A 19,705-nucleotide genomic window follows, 5' to 3' on the forward strand; every position below is an offset into this window, starting at 1 on the left:
TTTTGAATGCGTGCCCTGAAGGGATTAATGAGGTTGGGCAAGGGGAGAGAAAGTATGCCCCTAGCCACTCCGATTACCTGCTCCCTAAGCTGGCATTAGTGCAGCCTCGGGCTGACCCTGCTTATCGCTTTGATTAGCAGATGCTAGCCAGAGTGGGCGAATTATGTTTTTGGTTTTTTTTTTTTTTGGGGGGTGGAAGAGAGGAGCTGCTGCCAAGAAGCCTTAAAGATCCTTAAACCCGATTTAGACGGCAGCATGGATCGAACTGGATTACACGTGTGTGACTGAAGGCAGGATTAAAGTTTGTGCTGCAGGGGAAGAGCTTGAGCACCTGCTGTCTGCTCCTCCTCCTGCCCCGTGCTGCTCATTTTCCTTCTCTCCAGCAGCTCACGCAGCAGACACTGCATCTGTGGTTTGTTTCAAACACATTAGCGTCCTCTCTGGCTCGCCAAGTAGCAGCTGAGGACCAAAGTCATTCCTTTGCTTAAGCAGTGATCGAGTCTTCCTCCCCGCTCCAAAGTCAGCAGGGAAAATGCGGCACAAACAACGTTTGCAAAAGCTTTGCATTTAATTTCGCTGTTTACGGCGCTTTTTCTCCTGGGCCTGCTCCTGCACACTCAATGTTACTGCAAAACCGAGCTGCTGCTTTATTAAAATGTCGTGTTATGTACAGGGCTTGCTGTGAGCCCAGTCGTGGTGCTGCTGGGATATTGCATGTAGGGTTTTTTTTTTTTGTTTGCTTTTTTTTTTTTTTTTTTTAACCCTGCAAAAGTTTTTGAAACAATTGTGGGTGCTTAGAGACAACCTGCAGAATTAGAGCACGTGTGGTTCTCATCTGTCCGTTCTAAAATGCTGCTGTAAATGGTTTTAACTCAACTCAACATGCTCATTTTTCCTTGAATTTCTCAAAGCCTCGATCCAGTACCCTTGCTTCTCGAAGAGCAAAGTTTCTACGTTGTCACCTGCATCATACCACGCTCACCTGTAAAGCTGGCTCCTCTCTTGTGTGATGGAGAAGATGGGTGTGCAAACGTGTGCCCTGCTTCACCTGGGGTAGCCTTAAAAAAAAAAAAGTGTTACAAGTTCCTTAGTTTTACATAGAGAAGACTACCAGAAATAAAGTGTCAGCACCAAAATATGATGGACCTGGTCATTTAACGACAAAACGTGTACTCTAGTGATGTTCTTGAAGAGAGGAGGAGTTGGAGCTGGCTGCCCAAGCCTCCTTGGGAATGACCAAATTGCTGTTCCTGCTTTGATGTCGATGTAGGTTTCCTCGCGTCCCAGTGGGTATCAGCCTTGCACTGCGATTTGCCTGGGACAGTTTGCTAGATAGAAATTGTGTTCCTAAATATTCGCTCTTAATCGGTGCAAGGTAAGCTTGTTGTCATGTCAGCTTCTAGTGCTGAGCCTAGATTTGGACGTAGTAAATTCCTGGTGACTGGAAAAAGCCGCGCTATTTTGCCTGTATCTGAACTCCTGGAGGGGGAAAGAAAAAAAAAAGCAACATGAACTTCTGCCTTTTGTACCTCATTACTTGCTGAAGGGATTCAAAAAGCATTGGGAGAAGAGATCCAAGTATGAAAAAGGAGTAGTTTTTAGAAGCCATCTTTTCACCATAAAAACTAGCGCCAACGTATACCCAAATAATTCAGCGGGATTCGGATTCTCCATGAACTGGTTTGTGTTTAAGGGATTTGTTGTTAAATACAAGGCTGAAGCCATCAGTAAATCAGGATGTCTGTCTTGTTACCTGAACCGTGAACACCCCGTGCAGTGGTTGTTGCCCAAATACTTGCTTTGAACGTCAAGCAACCCTAAACTTTTCTCTTCTTGCAGGGTATCGAGCGTCTTAAAAACCAGAAGCCCACCTGGGAGAAGATCAGCGGCTGGGAAGGGATGAGGGCGGCCTTCGGCGGTGCTTTCTCCTTGGCGTGGCTCAGTCCTTTCTCAAATCTGGACTGCAAGAGCCAGCCACCAGCTGGGGTGGAGGCAGCAGCCCCCGCATCCGCGATCATGACCCAAGAAGAAATCGAGCAGTTCCTGGCTCGCGATGTCGCCATCCAGGTGTTACGTGAATAAGCAAAGCGTCCTCGGGGGTGTCCAGGGACGGTTTCAGGTCCTTTTGTTTTAATAGCTACTCGCACTGGAGAGAGGTGGGGTGGGTTTTTGGTTGGTCGGTTTGTTTTTAATGTACTTTGGGTGCGGAAAATAATTTGGGAGTACTTATCGGGAAGCCAGGGCCGGCACTAGCAGAAGCAGTGCAGATCTCCAGCCAAAACTTTATAAGCGGGGAGATTCATTAAGCTCCTCTCTCCTGACCCGTGTCGCCTGCTGTATTGAGCACTTCTAACGTGGCCTTTAAGGAAAGCTGCCAGCGTGGTCCCAGAAGGTGCATCCCAGGGGGTCTGTGAGCCCTTGTGTCCTTCCAGCCCTTTGGAGGCTGCGCGAGAAGCATGGTGTGACGGCCGTGTTACCCGGCTCTGAAGGTTTTGCTAAAAACACCTCCTTTTGAGCTCAGCCTGTGGATGCCAGCTCTGGACTGTGAAGGATGCCGGAGTTTGGGCTCCTGGCAGAGGTCGGGTGCTGGGTTTTGGGAACACTGGGGCTGTTCCTGCACTCACGGAGCTATCTGCACCCCACCGTGCTGCTGGGCTTGCTCTGCTTACGCCTCTTCTTCCTTCTCTGGGTAGCCAGAGGGAATGAGCATTGCCTCTTAATCCTTCCTCTAACTGTGTCCTGTCAGTGTTTGCTGCTAATCAGGGGCTCCTTAAGCTAATTTTGCAGCCAGCTCCTGGTGGACAGTGTGAGCACAGAGGAGGACCATGTGTTGCCCAAGGAGGATGCTGCTGCAGGTGGCACTGGTCACAGCAAGAGCATGTGGGGACCACAAACTGCACACTCCGGGCACCAGTTACAGCAGCTTTATATTTAGAGTATTACTCTGTTGGTTGTTGTGTTGTTTTCTTCTTCACGTCATCTCCCTCATCTTAATTAGCAGTGAATTTTGCAGGGTACTGGGGAGACGTGCTCCTGGGTTTCCACCACAAGCTGTACTTGGCTTCGAGCCCCCCGCCCCATAACGTGGAACAAAGACAATTGCTTCCTCTAGAGAGAAAGATAAAGGAGGCGGGGAGGGATTGTGGGAGACTTGGGTTAAGTTTCTGTTATTTATTGAAGCAATACCAGGTGGAATTTGTGCAAGATTTTATTTTATTTTAACAGTCACCAGAGTCTGGTGACTGTTAGGAGCACAGTTTGGGTGAAAACCAGGAGAAAAAAAAGATTTGCAAACAAGAGCATTAACGGGACATAAGGGACATACACAGATCTGTACGGGATTTCCTATAGGGAGAAATAGGGGTGTTTAAGGAGGGCACTAAGACTGGCTCATGTTTCCTCATTTTGGCTTGCTGCTCAGCCTCTGTCTGCTCCCTCTGAGCTTCTCTGCCCCTGCTGCCCTACCCATGGGGTGGGAATGGTGCTGCGTGGTCCTGCAGGAGAAACAAGGTCGTGGCTGGACACCAGCAGCTTTGAAAGCAAAGCACTTGGAGGTAATTTGAGGGCTACATCCGTGGTGTGACTGCTGGGGCGGGCTGAGGGCCTCAGTTTGGGAAAAAGTGCCTTGTGCCATGTCTGGGTGATGCTCCTTGGGTGCTGCTCTCGTTGCTTTGGGTGGATGCGGGTTGAGGCAGCGTGTTTCAGCCTCTGCTCTCCAGGCTGGTGCACCCCATCGTGTCCCACCTCCTGCATCGCTCCTCAGGTGCTGGCATTTCCTTGTTTTGTTTTGTTTTCCTTATTTTTTAATAACTGAAACTGGAACGCAGCATGGAGTGAGGGGTGAGGCTGCCCCCCTCCTTCTCCTACACCCTCCCACATTTTCATCCCAGCCAAGGGGCAGGAGCTGGAAACCTTCTAGCATCAGGAACCCAGAGTATTTCCTTCACATCCTCACTCTACCTCCTGCCCTGCCTCGACACAGCATGACAAACGTTGGGGAAGTGGCAGAAGCCTTCAGGAGATGGAGAAACGTCCTTTATTGCTGGCTCTGCCACAGATCTCACACCTTAATTCCCACCCGCCAGCTCGAGACCAAATGTGATTTCCGTGAAATTGAAACCAAAGCCCTGGTTCCCCTCCCCTTCTCTTTGTGTGCCTGTTGCCCCCCGTGCCGTGGTGCCTTCACCTCCAGCCCTGTGTGTGGTGGCTGCTCCGGGGGCCCTCGAGGATGCTTCCCCCGGTGAAGGCCCCATGGTGAGGGCACCTTCCTGGGCTGGGGCTCCTGCTGCTGCTCCGGGGTGAGGATTTCCTCCGTGGTGGGACAGGGCTGTGGTGGCTGTGGGAAGCCTTCCTCTACTCTGGTGTCTGCCACAGCAGGTTTTTCTATGCAAGTTGAGCACTTACATCTCTTGGAAATGTATGTATTTTGGTAATTGTAACTCCTGTTTTATGCCTCTGGGGGCTAAGTGTACTTATTATTAAAGAATTAACACTTCCACCCACGTGTGCCATCCTTCCCTATGCTCTGCTCCAGGTCCCACTCGCACTGTACCTGGGAGGAACTCGGGGGGGACACAGGGGACACTGGGGGCTGCGTTGCTGCTGTTGCTCCCCAGATCTTTGCAATCCAAGGGCATGAACAAAGCCTCTTTTTTTGTTGTTGTTGTTTATTAATTGTTATTATTTTTAAACTTTTTCCTCCTCCCTTCTTTCCTGGGGTTCATGTTAGGGTTCTGGGTTGTACCTGTCCATGGGGTCGGATCCTGGCATGCCCTTGGAGCTGGGCACTGCCTTGGGTGCAAAGTAGGGGGCTGCCCACTGCTTGTTTTCGGCTGCTTGCTAGTCAACAGCCGCCTTGTTTACTTGGCTAAATGAGGAAATTTCAAAGCAGAGAGCTGAGAGGCCCAGGGGAAAGATTAGGTCTTAATGCAAAACATATTTCATCTCGTGGCAAGATGGGATGGGGATGAATGGGTCTTGTGCCACGTTCTCCCCACGGGCAGCACCCCCTTTGCTGCACCCACCCTGCGTGGGCAGCCTGGCAGCGTTACCCTTTCTTTTTCCTGCTGTGCAGCCCTAAGGCTCAAGCATTTGCTTTTTAAGATGCAGAAATAATAAGCCTCTGCTACTGCGTGGCTCCATTTGCTCTTTTCTCACAGAAATACTGAAACCTCCCTTATCTGAGCTCTGAGATCTGGGGGCGTGTGCAGCTCCAGCTATGCACAGCTGCTGTCACCTTCCCTGCACTGTGGCTGGAAGTGCTCCAGACATACGCTGCCCTCCTGTCCCCCAGCACTATTTGGGGTGGGAGGGGAGAAGCAGAGGTGATATACTTCGACCAGAGCTCTGGGAATGGTGTTGGGGATGGTACTTCTTCCAAAAATCTCCCGGTCCCAATTCTTCCCCACCCCTCCCCCAAAAAAAGGAAATGGAAGTGGGTGGGAGGGGAGGAAGATGCATGACAAATGGTGTTTGGGGAAGACTCTGCCAGGTTTCCTCCTTTTGCTGGCTGAAGCGTTTTCCAGTGGGGTGGGAGAAGCATGGCCCAGGGGAGAATTACTTAAAATGTTTCTTAAGCCCTGGTGCAGTGGGGTCTGGGCAGCCTGGTGGGCCCACAGCAGCTGCAAAACACCCCCTGCTCCAGCACAGATATCAGCCACACAGTCAGTATGTCGATTTCAATGATCTTTATTGAATCACAGTGAGCTGCAATCAAAGCAGCTATGCCCTTTATGTCAGCGTAATTCCCTTCACTTAATGGGATTTTTGCTCTTTGCTCATCAAGCGCTATCCCGCAATCAAGGAGGCAAGCGGCGGCAGCGGAGCGCGGCTGTGGCACATCCAGGGTCCTCTTCTGTCCCTGCTGAGGCACCGCTCCTAGTGGGTGATGGTGATGGCCTTCTCCACCGAAATCGTTTTGACCTGGTTTGAGGTTAGCTTGGCCACGATTTTCTTCTCTCCTGCTCTTGTCGGAGTGCAGATTACTTCGGACTTAATGATCCTACCAGGCTGCACATCCCTGAGGAGAAAGGAAAGCGGTCCCAGCATGAGCTTCTTGCACATCACGGGTCTCATTAGCCAATTTCTCATGGTTTGTCGTAAAGAAAAAGCCACTGTCTATGCTTAGCATGAGTCTGCCCCTTTTCCCATGACCAAAGTGCAGTGAGCGGGGCTTGGCACGGTAGCACTGCCTGGTGGCCCTGGCAGCCTACAGAGACCTCCCCCAGGCTGTGAGCCCATGGTACTATTTTGGACGTGGCTTTGAAGGGCTACATTGCATGAAGTCCCTAACTGATTTGTCAAGGGAAAGTTAAAGATGAGCAGGAAAGGGCATTCTGCCATGCTCATAAGCTACGTGGGGCTCAGGACTGCTCCAAGCCTCTCCTTACCCTTCCTCAAACGTTGCCATCTTAAACATGCCCAAGCCCTCCACCATCAGCTTGCAGTTATCCAGGGGCACATTCAGCTTGTTCTTGAAGATGAAGGCGCAGGTGAAGTCCTTGTTCAGCTTCGCTGTTTCTGGCATCTGACAGAAGAGGAAAAGAGGTGTTAAGGACGCCGGAGATGCTGCTGGTTCGCTCTGCCAAGGCAGGGTGTTTTCTGCACAACCCCCTTGATTTTGGAGCACCTGTGCAATGGAGCTGGTGCAGCCCCAGGAGACCAGTCTGCATCGGGGTCATGGGAGGGGACATGGGTGCCTTCTCGCAGCACTACCACGCACAGGGTGACCCTGCTCACCCTTCCTGCTGCCCAGTTTCGTTACATTTTCCCTACAGTTTTGGGACTTTTGCCCAGGATGCCAGCAGAGCTGAGACCCTAATCCCAGCTGAGTCTTGGGTTTGCTGCCTCACCTGGACCTGGATGGGGGGGTACTCAAAGCTCAGCGCCTCCTCCTTGGTCAGCTTCTCGGGTGTCCCCTGGATCTCGGCAATGGCGGTGACGTGGATGTGCTCTTCGTCTTCCGCTGCAGCCAGTGCCTTCATGTATGCATCAGGCTTGATCTTCAGAGGGACGCGCACCTCTGTGGGAGGGAGAACATGACTTTATCACTCTTTATGGCACCCAGGAACCCGTGGTAGGGTTGGCGCTGGTGGCAGTGCCTGGAGGAACACAGGACAAAGCACGTTTCCTGAGGCCACCCTGCTCCTGGCCGGGCAGCCAGCAGGTGATGCCCTGCACATCCCATCTCCCCCAAAGCAAATGCTGGCTCAGGCTCGCTCAGAAAGCACCAGCAGCAAAGATTTTTTTAACATTTTTTTTTTTTTCCAAGGGTGACTCATGCTTGGAATGAGCAAGTGTTGTTAATTATTCATTGCTCGTTAGTGTCTTCTTTGGCACATTGCAGTCACACTGCTGGGGATCAGCGATACAACCCAGGTTGCTCCAAGATACGCAACAAGCAGCAAACAGCCCTGGGGGGACCAGGCGGGCAGGCAGCCCTTCAACTGGAGTTTGCTTGGGTAAAGAATTCAGGAAATGTCACTCACTAGCGTCACAGCCAGCTCATTGACATTACAGCAGCATGACCAAGGAAGTAAAATTAAAAAAAATAATTAAAGAGAAAAAAAAAGGCTGAGATGTTCAGCTGTCCAAATCCTGTGCTGGGGTCTCTGCTGCTTGATGCTCAGGCAGTGAGGACTGCAGTGGTGCATGCCTCACCTGCACAGTGCAGATGTCTGTCTGACCACACTGATGGTTTCTAATCATCACAGAGCCTTTGAGTTTTGAACCCTTCTGCAATGGGATCACAGTTCATAACTAAGACTCCCAAATGCAGCTGCAAGAGAGGTAGGTGACAGGCAGGCAATTTCTGCTCTTTGTGCAGCTGAGCCGTGTGCTGACCTATAGTTATGCATTGGCTCGAGTGAAACCCCAGACTGTCACATTAAATAACCTATAAAACATATCACAATACCCATGCCTACCGGATTTGCCTTCCAGCTTGACGGTCTCGTTGATATATCCAAGGTTGGCATCAACTTTCCCAGTGTAGGACTGCAGCTGGCAGGAGCCAGCAAGAGCCACGGTCCAGCTCCCAGCAGCAGTGCTCTTCACTGTGATGACCACTTCGATGGGTTCACCAGGATACAAAGGTTTTTCGTTGGTTATCGCAAGCTCGACCCCGCTCTTGGGGACCACCTCATCTTGGACAAAAGCCCTGCCATCCACGTTGTCTAAGCCCGCAGACATGGGACGAATCGCACTGAAGCCTGAACGAGGTACCAGCCCTGAAGGTTGTAGGTAGGAATTCGCTTTCTGCATGGATGCCCTTTCCTGTGAGCTGCCTGGGTGAAGGAAAAAAGCTGTTTGAGAGCTGTATCCCAGTACCCTCAGCCAAAACCACCTTCCCTTCCCTTGATTCATGCTTCTGCTGCTGAGCTGTCTGGGCACCAACCACCTCCAGCCTCAGCTCAGGACACCCCCTTTGTTTATGTCACCACTGGTAGCATTTTGGACCAGTGAGCTTCTGGAAAAATTTTCCCCAAGGAAGTCACTTTTAGAGGCTTGATACTCCTTAAATTTTCTAGCCTGAGATGTTCCCACTCCTCAGGGGGAAGGGTTTAATAGTCCATATGAAAGCTATGGACTTGTAGTTATGGGAACATAAAAGGGAAGGGTTCAGTAATCCAGCATGGCTGGATCTGAGGCAGGGAGAACCATGGGGAGGGAGTTATCATCATCTTTTTTTTTCCAATACATTGTGGGGAATGGAAAGGAAAGAAGGAAAGAAAGAAGCTGCAGTGTGTCAGACCACCAGGTTTGTCACTCAGCCCCTCTCTCCCACAGCCTGCAGGCTTGCTCACTCCTGTCCCCGATGAGCAGCCTATAGATGTCACTGCAGCCATGAAGATGCCTGGGAGCAGAGCTGCCTCCCTGGCTCTCCATCCCTGATGGGGTGGGTTTGACACAGCAGATGCGTTGTGGGGTGACCCACGCAGCCAGGGACCTCCTCAGCACTGCTTTGGGAGATGGGGGCAGTCACCTTCAGGGAACTTGTACTGCCGGGTGATGTCTTCCCGACGGTTCTGCCCCACGGCTTTTGTGCTGATGTTGGCGCCGATGCTCTGGCTCTCCACGTTCAGCTTGACGTACTTCCTCCTGCCGTTCTCCTCCGTGACACGCCAGTAGACTTTGTCGGCGTTCACTTCGGCATACACAAACTTGCTGTCGTAGGGCAAATACACCTCCCCGTCTCGGATGGCCTTCAGTGGGCATGGGCCGCACTGGAAAATACCTAAAAATCACATTCAACACCATTTGCCTTGTCAAACATGAGCAGAGCCTCCAACTTTTATTCTACCACCCTGAAAAGGGTTATGTGGCCAGTTTTAGTAGCAAATACTCCTTCAACCCAGCTATAAAGCCCAAATTCCCCTACAATAGCTGTCTGGTATTTATTTTATAGAGGAACAAAGTCTGATAAGAGCTTTTACATGTTTTCCACCACTTAAATCATCTGGGGTGCTTTTGCCAAGGCTGGGCTCCCTTCCCCGCCCTAGGTACTGGCTGATTTTCACAGGTCCAAACTCACTCAAGCCCACTCAATGTCAATGCACCCATGGCCACACCATCTTTAGATGCACCCTGAATCTGAGGCCCTCAAAAATGTTTTGCCAGCACAAAAACATGTTTATTTACACATTCACATCCCCACAGTATCCTACTAGGCTTGTTTTCTGCCTGCCAGGAAACACCATTCCCTCCTTCCTGGGCTGAGATGGCAGGAGTGGGACCACCAGCTTTAGGGTGTCACTGCCTGGGTGCGGGAAGATGCGCAGGGGCAGCATGTGCTTTGCTGACTGGGGACCACAATTTCCACACAAAGCATCCCTGACACCCTCAGGAATTGCAGAAGAGCCTTCCTAGGCCAATCCTACCTTGGCTTTGCTCCTGAGGGGTTGAATCGATTGCCTGCCAGCCATCAAACCCTGAAGGCAAGTCCTTCCGCTTCATCCAGACATCGTTCCACACGTGGAAGTTCCTGCAAGAGTTCGGGTTGCAAAGAAAAGGAGTGCACTGTTATAGGCAGCAGCTGTGATCTCCTCGGCTTAGTCCTTCCAGAGGGCAGGTTTAATGGGGATTTGCATGTAGCCCTATGAAACCCTGTGAGCTTTCTCTCTCTCCCCAGCAACAAACCCGAGGCAGTAGGGAAGCAGTCAGAGGAAAGGCTGCTGGGGCTGGGGAGCGCAGCACTGCAGGGCAGCATGGCACAGGGGGGGGGCTAGGAAGGGTTGGCCCTCTTTGTCCGTACCAGACAGAGTCGACGGACATCCATTTCAGCTTCTCTCCCTTTTCGTTCAGGTAGACGTCAACTCTCAGGTTCTCGTCTGTGTCGTGAGCCGAGTTGAAGTTGCTCACGCTCCGGGCTGGGATCCCCAGGCAGCGCATGACTGTGACAGGGACAGACAAACCAGGGGGTCACAAAATCACCTCACCCAAGCCCCCGCTCAAGCAGGGCCACCTAGAGCCGGTAGGTGGCTTCTGAATATCCCCAAGGAGGGATCCCCAACCTGCACCAGTGCCCCACAGCCCACACAGCACAGAGGCGCTGCCTGGTGTTCAGAGGGAGCCTCCTGTCCTCCATTTTGTGCCCATCGCCTCTTGTCCTGGCATGGGGCACTGCTAGGAAGAGCTGGGCTCTGATGGCTTCACTCCCTCCCGTGGGGTATTTGTACCCATGGATCAGACCTCTGAGCCTTCTCCACAACAGGCTGAGCAGTCCCAGCTCCCTCCTTACATGACAGATGCCTCAACCCCTTCATGAAAACACTAGGACCAAGAGCATGTAGAGGTTTCCCCACCACCTCTGGAGCCTGGGGGTGTGGTAATTTGGGTCACTAGCGCAGTAATTAGGATATCAGGCAGAGAGACAGTTCACCCTTTACCTGTAGTGAGGACTCCTGAGAAGACCCAGCATTGACCGAAACCAACTGGCTTCTTCGTCTTGTAATACTGCTGCAAAATGGCAACGCTCCCGATCCATTCCATGGGAGAGGTCCCGTTTTCGTACTTCCCCGACCAGTTCCCCAGCAGGACTCCGTTTTCATCATTGGCATTCACCTATGGCCACACACATGCAGAAGAGACAGATTCAGGGATGAGGCAAAATGAGGTTTAAACCTTGGGGTCCATGCCTGGTTCACAACTCTCCAACAAGGCTGCTGACACCAGCTGGGGGCTTCCCTGCTTGGAGACACTCCAGAGTTTCCAGATATCCAGATCTCTGGATATCCAGAGAGGGAGGTGGCACTGCTGCTTGGGGCAGCCATAGCACACACTGCATTTTGCATCCTAGAGTCCAGGGATCCCAGAAGGATCCCACCACAGAGAGAAGTTGCCCCTCAAAACACAGTGTTGGCTAGGGAAGGACAACCATCAGGGCAGCTGCAAGCTTTAGAGACAAGGAAATGTATTTTGCTTGCCTCTTCCCTCCACCCAAAATGCCTCTGGCTCTTTCCTTGCAGTTTTGGATTCATCCTGAAATGGTGTTCAAATCCCCAAGGAAGAAAATAGCAAGCAAGAAGGAGGAGGGAAAGCAGGAGGGGCAAATCACTTCTGCTCTGAGAGAACCATACCAAAGCAGACATGGCTCTGGACACAATCACAGGATCCCTTCTACTGCTCATCTTCAGTTTACTTTTGTCCAGCAGGTACATGCAGGCATCCAGGATGGATTCCTCAAACTGTTTTGGAAAGAAAATGGAGAAATTTTTACACATCTCTGAAAGAGAATTTTCTCAATCAACATGAAGTCTACCTAGGTACTTGAAGGAAACCGTCTGACTAGACCCAACTTCTGAACTTCCTTGTCAATATTGAATGAACCTAGTTCTGGAGCCCATGGGGCATCCTAAAGCTGTTCTCTCCAAAGAAGGGCTTAAATGAAAACCCACCATGAGTGAAAAAAGCCTGTGCCATGTGTCTTGCAAGCATAGGTGGAACCTGACCCAGCAACTCTTTACTCCTGTGAGTAGTCCTAAGTCACGTAAGTCATCTCCCTGAAGCCTTGGACATTACTCACTTGAATAATGAAAATTCAAGACAGCTACAGATATTCAGTCTATTGGCATAGGTACGAAATATACTGGAGAAGAAAAAAAGAAAAAAAAAAAAAAAAAAAGAGTACCTAAATGCAAAATATGATAGCAAAAGTTTCCTAATTAGCAATTAAGGCTGCCTTAGGTTGAGCTCGTAGAGATGTCAGATATCCTACACACTGAAACTTGGCAAAATATCAGTGTCAATTCTCCAGTTAGGGTAAGAACAGCCCTATGGACAATGCCCTTTGGCACTTTTGTGGGAAAAGTCATAACTGTGAGGACTTTCGCTGCACTCCACGACTGCCAGAGCAGGGAGTATGCCTTAGGGGAACCTTTTGGCCAGAAATGCTCCATTCTCAGTCTCCATAGCCTTTGCCAGGGGTCTGCCAATCTGATTACAAATATGCTACTAAGCTCTGTTCTCAGGCCAGGGCTGGGGAAAATGCTTGAGTGGAAAGATTACTCTAAGCAGGCGAGCTTTTCCAGTGACACTGGGGGGATTACTCAAGTACTTTGAGCTGCTCATGGGCTTAGACTGTTTATGGATTCATTTAAACAAATGCCAAACAGAAAGAGTGAATAGGGGTAATAAGGCCAAGGGGAGGGCTGTGCCTTACCTGCCCAAAATTCCAGGGTCTACCGTGTATGCTGTATACAGACCCAACATAGATGTAACCCGTATCATTGAGCACATACTCATTTCTCTCAGCCTCATTGGACAGGAAGACGATATCAGCTGACAAAAAAAAAAAAAAAATGTAGATGTTAGTTGATTTTTCACACCTACTATACGAAGATTTTCCTGGAAAGTGAAGCAGTGGGAGCTGGAGGTCTGTAGTGCTCACACCACTTGATGGCTGCTCAGTACTCATGCTTTTCTGCCTATCGTTGAAGGGTTTCCTCTAAGACTACTCTTTATTTTAAGCTCCAAGGGCTCCCCAGCAAGGAGCTGGCTCATGGCTCTTGCTCCAGGGGGATGCTGCTTGCAGCATTTTAGGGAGAAGAGGGGATGCACATAGGAAGAAGAAGAGGAGAAGCTCCCCCAGGGACAGTCCCGCACAGCAGTAATCATAACCCCAGTTGCTGGACCGCCCTCCTTACTTTCACACCAGGGGTTGAACAGAAGGTAGACGGTGTTGTTTTCGGGCTTGTAAACGTTAGATCCAGTCTTCACGCTCAGGCCGTATTTTCCCACCGGGGCATCAGCTGCACTGGTGACGGACAGCAGGCACTGGGGAGGTGACAAGGAGACAGGACATGACCAACCCTCCGCGATGGCACTGATGCAGCACCGCGGGGATGGGGTGCATCCTGCATGCCCAGCAGGAGGGCTGGAAATTAAATGGGGCAAAGCTGCTGCCCGTCAAAAACCACGGGGCAGAGGCAAAGCAGGATGGGGGCTCTGGGGGCTTGCTCAGTTGCTCCCAGTGCTGCCCCGTGCCCTACCTCTGTGCCGCTGGTCTTGGCGATGGTGATGTGCCACCCACTGGTGTCCCTCGTGCTCCTGGGGTTGAGTGACATCAGGGTCCCCAGGGGCTTCATCGGCCTCTCCCCTGGAAAAAAAAAAAAAAAAAAAAAAAAAAAACACAACACGTTACATGGGTTTGCAGGGACAGAGAGGTGCCGGGGGCTCTCCTGTTTTGTGCCAGGCTTACCTATGCTGAAATGCAGCGCCAGCTTGTCGCTGGCCCGCAGCGCCCTGCTGAGGGTGAGCTGCAGCAGGAAAGCCTGTCCTCGGCGCACCACCAGGCTCGTCGTTTCGTACGCATCCGTGTGGTGCTGGGCCGAGTTCTGGCTCTTCAGGAAGTCAACGTTGGTGACCTTCAGGTCGCTCTCTGGAAGATCGTGTGTGGAGAGGGAGAAAAAAAAAGAAGAAATGAGGAGGGGGTGTTGGTAAACTGGTCAGCACAGGCAGTTTTCTCCCTGTCAGAGCTGTGTGGGTCATGAAAACATCTGGGTGCATGGTGATCCTGCGAGGCTGCTCATCAGGGGAATGATGAGCAGATGGCACAAGAGCAAAAAGCAATGCCACCCTCGCTCCTACCCCTGGGTCTGGAGCACCCCAGCTCATGATCCAGGCATGGGGGACCAGGGAATTGTGCTGGCAGTGACCAGAACCACCCTCCTGCAACAGAGTGGCTGCTTTACCACAAAGCAAACTTGGCCTTGACACAGAAACACCTTTTTATTATTTTGCTTTTTCTTTTTTTTCCTCTTCTTTTGTTTTTTTTTTTTTTGTTTTTGCAGCTGTGGAGCAGATGCCAAAGGGAACGGTGCCCCAGGCACTCTACACACAGCAATGCATTTTCCTCATGTTGGTTCCCTTGACACTAGGCAACACCCTTCCCTGCACAGCCCTGTCCCCAAAGAGGTGCCAACCCCTGAGAGCCAGCTCCTGCTGTCCAGGAAGATGCCACTACTGCCAGTTTTGTTGCAACACCGAAACTCTTGTTTTTGCAATGGTCCTGGGAAACAGAGCGGGGACAGCACACCCACGTCCCATCCCTGCAGCTGCTGCTATGCTCCTGGATCACCCCCATAGTGCAGCCCCCCAAATATCCTGACCCCCACAGCGTCCCCTCCTGCTTTCCCCCACCAGCCCAGCTGCTCTGCTCGTGGTGACACCAACACATCCTGTTTGCTGTGTGCCCGTGCCATGCTGAGCATGAGGAGGGGCAACTCCTGGAGTGCTACAAATGGGTCTTTGTTACTGCAGGTATTTAACAGCAGCAGCAGCAGCAGTCAGAGGAGGAGGAGATTTAATAACATTCAAAGGTGGTGCTCCCAAGTGGCCCCCGATAGCACGGGGCAGCTTAAAAATTAATCCCAGCTGCTGTGATTTTACCTCCGAGTCAAAGACTCGCCTTATATTGGTGTTGAATGCATCCGTCATGATTATCAGATAATGATTAACAGCAGCTGTAATTGCTCCTGGCAGGATGTAGCGCACGCAGCCAAGCTGGAAGTGAACCAAATGTGGTTCCCCCTGATGACCGCTGAGCTGCCTGTGTCTTGGGGCTGCCTAAGACCTGGGAGATGGGGCTCCTCAGGACACTGAGGCTGGTTCTTCATGTTTCTCCTCCAAAAATATTCCCAAATAATATCACAGATGTCATTAATCAACCTCTAAAGGCAGCCTGTGCACGTGAACCTTTGCAAGGATATTTTTTTCCCCCATCGACTTGGCTTCTCCATGCAGGAACAAAGAGAGCCCTCTGCTCTCCATCAAGGTGTGGACCTGGGGGTTCCTGTGCCAGGCTTTGGGAGGCTGCCCAGGCGTGGCAGGAAAATCCAGAGCATGCCAGGACGTGGCTACATATCTTTGGAAGTGTCAAACCTTGTCTTGTCTCTGCCCATGAAGCCTCCTTAGAGGCTAAATACTGTGTAAACAGCAGGGAGTAGCAGTGTTAAACAAGCACTGGGCTCACGAGTGATTCAGACACAGATGTGGGAGAGTCAGGAAATTTGAAAAGGCTTGCGATAACTTAGGAATAAAGCAGTCAAAGGTATAATGGCTTAAGGGATTAGGTCACAAAACGGCTTGACAGTTTTACACGGCACCCAGCAACCGCGCCAAGGCGAGCATCAGCAACAGCCAGCCCTAGCGTCGGGGAGGCTGCGATCTGCTGGTGGCTGCTGCACAGGCAGCGCCGTGGGAGAGAGGCTGCAGGAGGGGCTGGGTCCACAACAGGCTGGGATCGAGGCTGAAGTCAAAGCTGCAAACAAGGCTGCAATAGCTCTGACCTGTGCTGCACAGTGACTACAGCTCTGAGCACACCAAGCGTACCGTGCAGCGGTCCACACCAGGCTCCTGCCTCCCTGGATTCCCTCCTGTTTACTTTATAAACCACATTTATCTTAAAGGTGAAAGAATTATCCGAAACACAGCAAGTAGACTTAAAATTAACCATCGGCTTTCACTCGCTGACTGCCTTTTGGAGGACTTTGTGTTTGCTTGCTCCATGCCAAATGCCAATCTCGGGCTCATGCTTTGCATGATGGGGCGTGGCGGATGCCAAAAATTTCAGCAGGAATTGTCCAGCCCCATTGGTGAAGTAGAAGTGGCTTTTCCTCAGAATCAACTAATCCTCAGAACCAGGGCTGCTTGCTCCTGCTCCTTTCTAAAGCTCTGGTGAGCCCTTGCCGGGCTGAGATGCTCGGATGGGAAGTGGGAGCCAAACACAGCCTCCCGCTGCTCAAGGAATCCATTTGGCTTTCCTAACTAAGGGACTATATTTTAAACTTTTTCTTTTTTTTTTTTTTCTTTTTTTTTTTTTTTTTTCTTTTTGGATATCACTGATGTTGAGGATGCTGAGAGAAAAATGTGCAGAGATTTTTTTTAATTATTATTAGTTTTTTGAAGCACACCCTGACAGGTCCGAGCGCTGCGCTGGGGAGCTGCGACTGCCCAGGGCTGCGTGCCAGTTGTGCCACGCTTATTTCTGAGAAAGCACACATACAGTGCCCTATGATCTGGTTGGCATGGCCTTCCACGCTGAGGAATGCCAGGGAGCCGGGTGGCAGCATTCCCTCTCTGCGTCCCAACAGGCTTCGCCAGCACCCGCCCTCTCCGGGCAGCCCTGTTTTGGGCTGCCTTCCCCTGCTGCCTGCAGGCACCCCAGCTGTGAGCACAGGAATTCATGGTTTATAGCAGAGAGATGCTCTGATATAGATTTATATTATACATTTATATTTTTTTTTCTCCTAGTTTCATGATTTATCCCTCATGGAGGCATCATGACCTGACTAACAGCCTCGTCATTACAACCCCAAACGCCGTATCCGTAGGTCACAGTAATGGGGTGTAAAAATTAATGTTCTGGGGCAGGGTGTTTATAGCCTGCCTGGCTTCAGTGGAAATAAGGGCTGCTCTGGAGGGAAGTGGAGCAGGAAGTGCAGGGTCCGGCTGCACGAGACAGCAAATTTTGGACACCTGCGTGTACTTCCCATCCTTGCCCAACCTCCAGGCGAACACTCATCCCGGGACGAAGATGCTGCTAGCAGAGACTGCCCGGGAAATTTCAGCTCATCCACACCCAGGGGGCGGAGGTGTGAAGCAGAGGGGCTGGGAGCAGCAGCAGGACACCCACAGCCTCCCTCCCTCCCGTAGATCTCCCCAGCTATGCCCTGGGGTTTGTGGGCACCCTGGGGTTGGGGTGGCCCCAGGACCGCAGGCAGTGGTGGCTCAGCAGCTGCTGCAGGAGCTCAGGCAGCTCTCGAGGTCTCTGCAAGATCTTCTGACAATCGGGCAAGCCACAGGACAGGGCAAAATTTCAAATCAATCCCCTCTCATTTACTCTGAAACTTCTGACAGATGCTGTCAGCCAGCACTAAAGAGCAGTAATCTACACAATTAAGTACCCTGAAATAAAGAAATTCCCTCCAGCTTGACGCAACAAGATTTTTAAAACCACATTTTTTTTCCCTATGATCGCCGCCAGAGCCAGATTTCTACAGGTTGTTGAAAAGCGCCGAACATTGGGTTGCATTTTTCAGCTGGCTTCACCGAGCCGCCAAAACCACAACCAAAAGCAGCGCTTCCCCAGCAACACCCAAAAATTTTTTCCCCAGGTCCCATGCGTGGCAGTCGGGGTCTCCCTGATGGATGGGTCTCCCCGGCTCTGCTCGAGGTCCCATCCTCAGCGCAGGAGACCTGCCAAAGTGCAAAGCTGCCATGCGTTATCGCGAAACTCACCGGTCATGGTGCTGGCTGGTGCTGTGAGCCGGGGTGTCTGCGGTGCTGGTGGCTGCTGAGCTCCCGAGTAGCCTCTGCCACTCACCTCTGAGCATGCAGGAGGAAGACGGCTGGCTGCCCTTTTTATCAGTGTCTGGCTCTGAGGTGTCAGCAGGTCCACTGCCAAGGGGTGGTGTTAGAGAAAGGAAGTTCCTGCGGAAAAAAAAAAAAAAAAAATGACTACAACTCCCTCTGCACATAGTCAGACCCTGAAAAACAGCGAAACTTAAATCCCGACTCACATGGAAGGTGAATTTGCACAATCGGATGACAAGTGGACAGACCCTTCACTGACGAACAGCAAAAAAATGGATTAGATGAGTAACAAGAATGCACCTATGCCCTGAAATCCAGGCTACCGGGACTGCAACCCTAGGGCTAGCTTTAGGAGGCAGCCCACAAACGTTTCCTCATTAAGAAATCGGAGTTCCCCATTAGGACCAATCCAACATTCCTCGAGGTTAATGGGGTTTCTGTCATAGGTTTTGGGGCAGAAGCACATGAAGCTGCGGGCTGACATCCAGCATTCCCACCTGCAGAAAAGCCCAAGGTCCTGGCACCGGTCCCTTCCCTGTGGGGTCAGGTAGAGGCTGGAGAAGAATGAGGGTGGGAGAGAGGAGACAGAGCTGGGTCCAGGTGGAGCAAGAAACGTGGTGTATCAGGAGCTGTAGGTGGCTGGTGGGGGTCTCTGCCCTGGAAGCAGTGGAGCCTCCTTTGCCACCCCATCACCATCCTGTTCTTTGGGATGACCAAAGGGGGAAAGAAGGGCCCAACCCATCGAGGGGACAACTGATGGCCCATGTGGACGTTGACAAGGGCACAGGGACCAGGGGCAGAGGGAGATACACACATGCCAAGTACCCAAAAGTGAAGGAGTGGCCAAGCTGTGGGAGCAGCCTCGGATCCCAGCTGCCTCCCTGTGTGGCAGCAGCCCATGCCAAGCATGTTTTGACCACCGTAGGGTTCAGGCTGCGAGGCTGGCACATCTGAACGTAGGACCTCCCTGAATAAGATCTCCCCATGGAAGCCTTTGAAGGCACCCATTTTTCTCCATCAGTTCAGGCAGCTGGGTATTTGCTTTAGGAGGACCTGTTTCATTTGGTGCTGAAATGTCGCTGCCAGCCGGGTGCTGAGTTAGCAGATCCCACCCTTCGAGCGTGTCACGGCTTGCTTGCAGGTGTAAATTAGATGTCCCTGCTTGAGAGCATGACTGGCATCACAGGGCACGGAGGGTTCAGTGCACTTCTAATCTCGCAGGACATCTGTAGGAACATCGGAGCTGGCAGCGTTTGCAATAGCTGCAGCATCACTCACCATTCAGAGCCAGACACCGTGCTGGCAATCGAATGTCTCTCTATTGAAAAAGCTCTAAAACTCCAATTCACCTTTCAGCGTTGCTTTTATTCTGCACTTCTTTCATACTAAGGGGTGAAAGACACTCTTGTTTAGAACCGGGATGGGACGAGGCAAACTCTGCCCGGAATGCCCACACGATAACACCACCAACGATGCGTGCAATCCCAACAAACGTGACTCTTTTCCAGTTGTTTGTAGCAACAGGGTAATCCACTTAATCTGCAGTCAATGACAGTCGTTTTCCAATCCAGTCCCAACCTGCTACATACATCACTCCATGCTCGGTTGAAGACAGCTCAAACTGTCGTGACATGGTAGTCTTACAGCGAAAACTACAGATTTTTGCAAACAGGAAGGGGCTGATGTCAGTAACGCTTTGCTCCTGAAAAAAAAAAAATGCATGTAGGTATGTGCTGGAGGGTCAGTAGAGGCAGGGCGTGTATTCATCAGGGATAGTCATATTTCTAGACCTGAAGGGTTTTGCAAAAGGCTAATTTCGACAACACGCGTGTTCTGATCCTCACTTTTAACCTCAGAGTTCAAGGCAAGATTGCCGAAATCAGATGGGTGTGGG

At 51.2% G+C, this 19,705-nt stretch overlaps 2 protein-coding genes across 5 annotated transcripts in view; one reads left to right on the forward strand and one right to left on the reverse strand.

The window, feature by feature from the left end:
- ZDHHC3 (zDHHC palmitoyltransferase 3) overlaps positions 1 to 4,486 on the forward strand; it is a 30,036-nt gene extending 25,550 nt beyond the window's left edge. For all 4 annotated transcript variants that reach the window (XM_082753772.1, XM_082753773.1, XM_082753774.1 and 1 more), the window contains one exon: positions 1,840 to 4,486. In XM_082753772.1, the coding sequence (XP_082609898.1) occupies positions 1,840 to 2,082 (243 nt within the window). In that variant the 3' untranslated portion in view covers positions 2,083 to 4,486. The remainder of the gene's footprint in view (positions 1 to 1,839) is intronic.
- Positions 4,487 to 5,681: 1,195 nt separating this feature from the next.
- Positions 5,682 to 17,854, reverse strand: TGM4 (transglutaminase 4). Its single transcript, XM_082752314.1, has 14 exons — positions 17,737 to 17,854; positions 13,697 to 13,876; positions 13,488 to 13,594; positions 13,143 to 13,272; positions 12,659 to 12,777; positions 11,577 to 11,684; positions 10,887 to 11,061; positions 10,253 to 10,391; positions 9,879 to 9,982; positions 8,984 to 9,235; positions 7,926 to 8,285; positions 6,852 to 7,021; positions 6,390 to 6,526; positions 5,682 to 6,019 (listed from the first exon to the last, which is right to left on the reverse strand). Exons 1-14 carry the CDS (start codon positions 17,741 to 17,743, stop codon positions 5,878 to 5,880), a joined length of 2,130 nt encoding a protein of 709 aa, XP_082608440.1. The 5' UTR covers positions 17,744 to 17,854; the 3' UTR covers positions 5,682 to 5,877.
- Positions 17,855 to 19,705: the final 1,851 nt, after the last annotated feature.

Source organism: Aythya marila (assembly GCF_965140915.1).
Source record: "Aythya marila genome assembly, chromosome: 2".
Classification (NCBI taxonomy): domain Eukaryota; kingdom Metazoa; phylum Chordata; class Aves; order Anseriformes; family Anatidae; genus Aythya; species Aythya marila.

Bases quoted from the DNA above. Each gene is read 5' to 3' on its own strand.
- TGM4 (XM_082752314.1), bottom strand. The intron at 13,595-13,696 runs GTAAGCCTGGCA...TTTTTTTTCCAG, and splicing joins GGCGCTGCATTTCAGCATAG to GGGAGAGGCCGATGAAGCCC. The intron at 13,273-13,487 runs GTAGGGCACGGG...TCACCTCCCCAG, and splicing joins CCAAGACCAGCGGCACAGAG to TGCCTGCTGTCCGTCACCAG.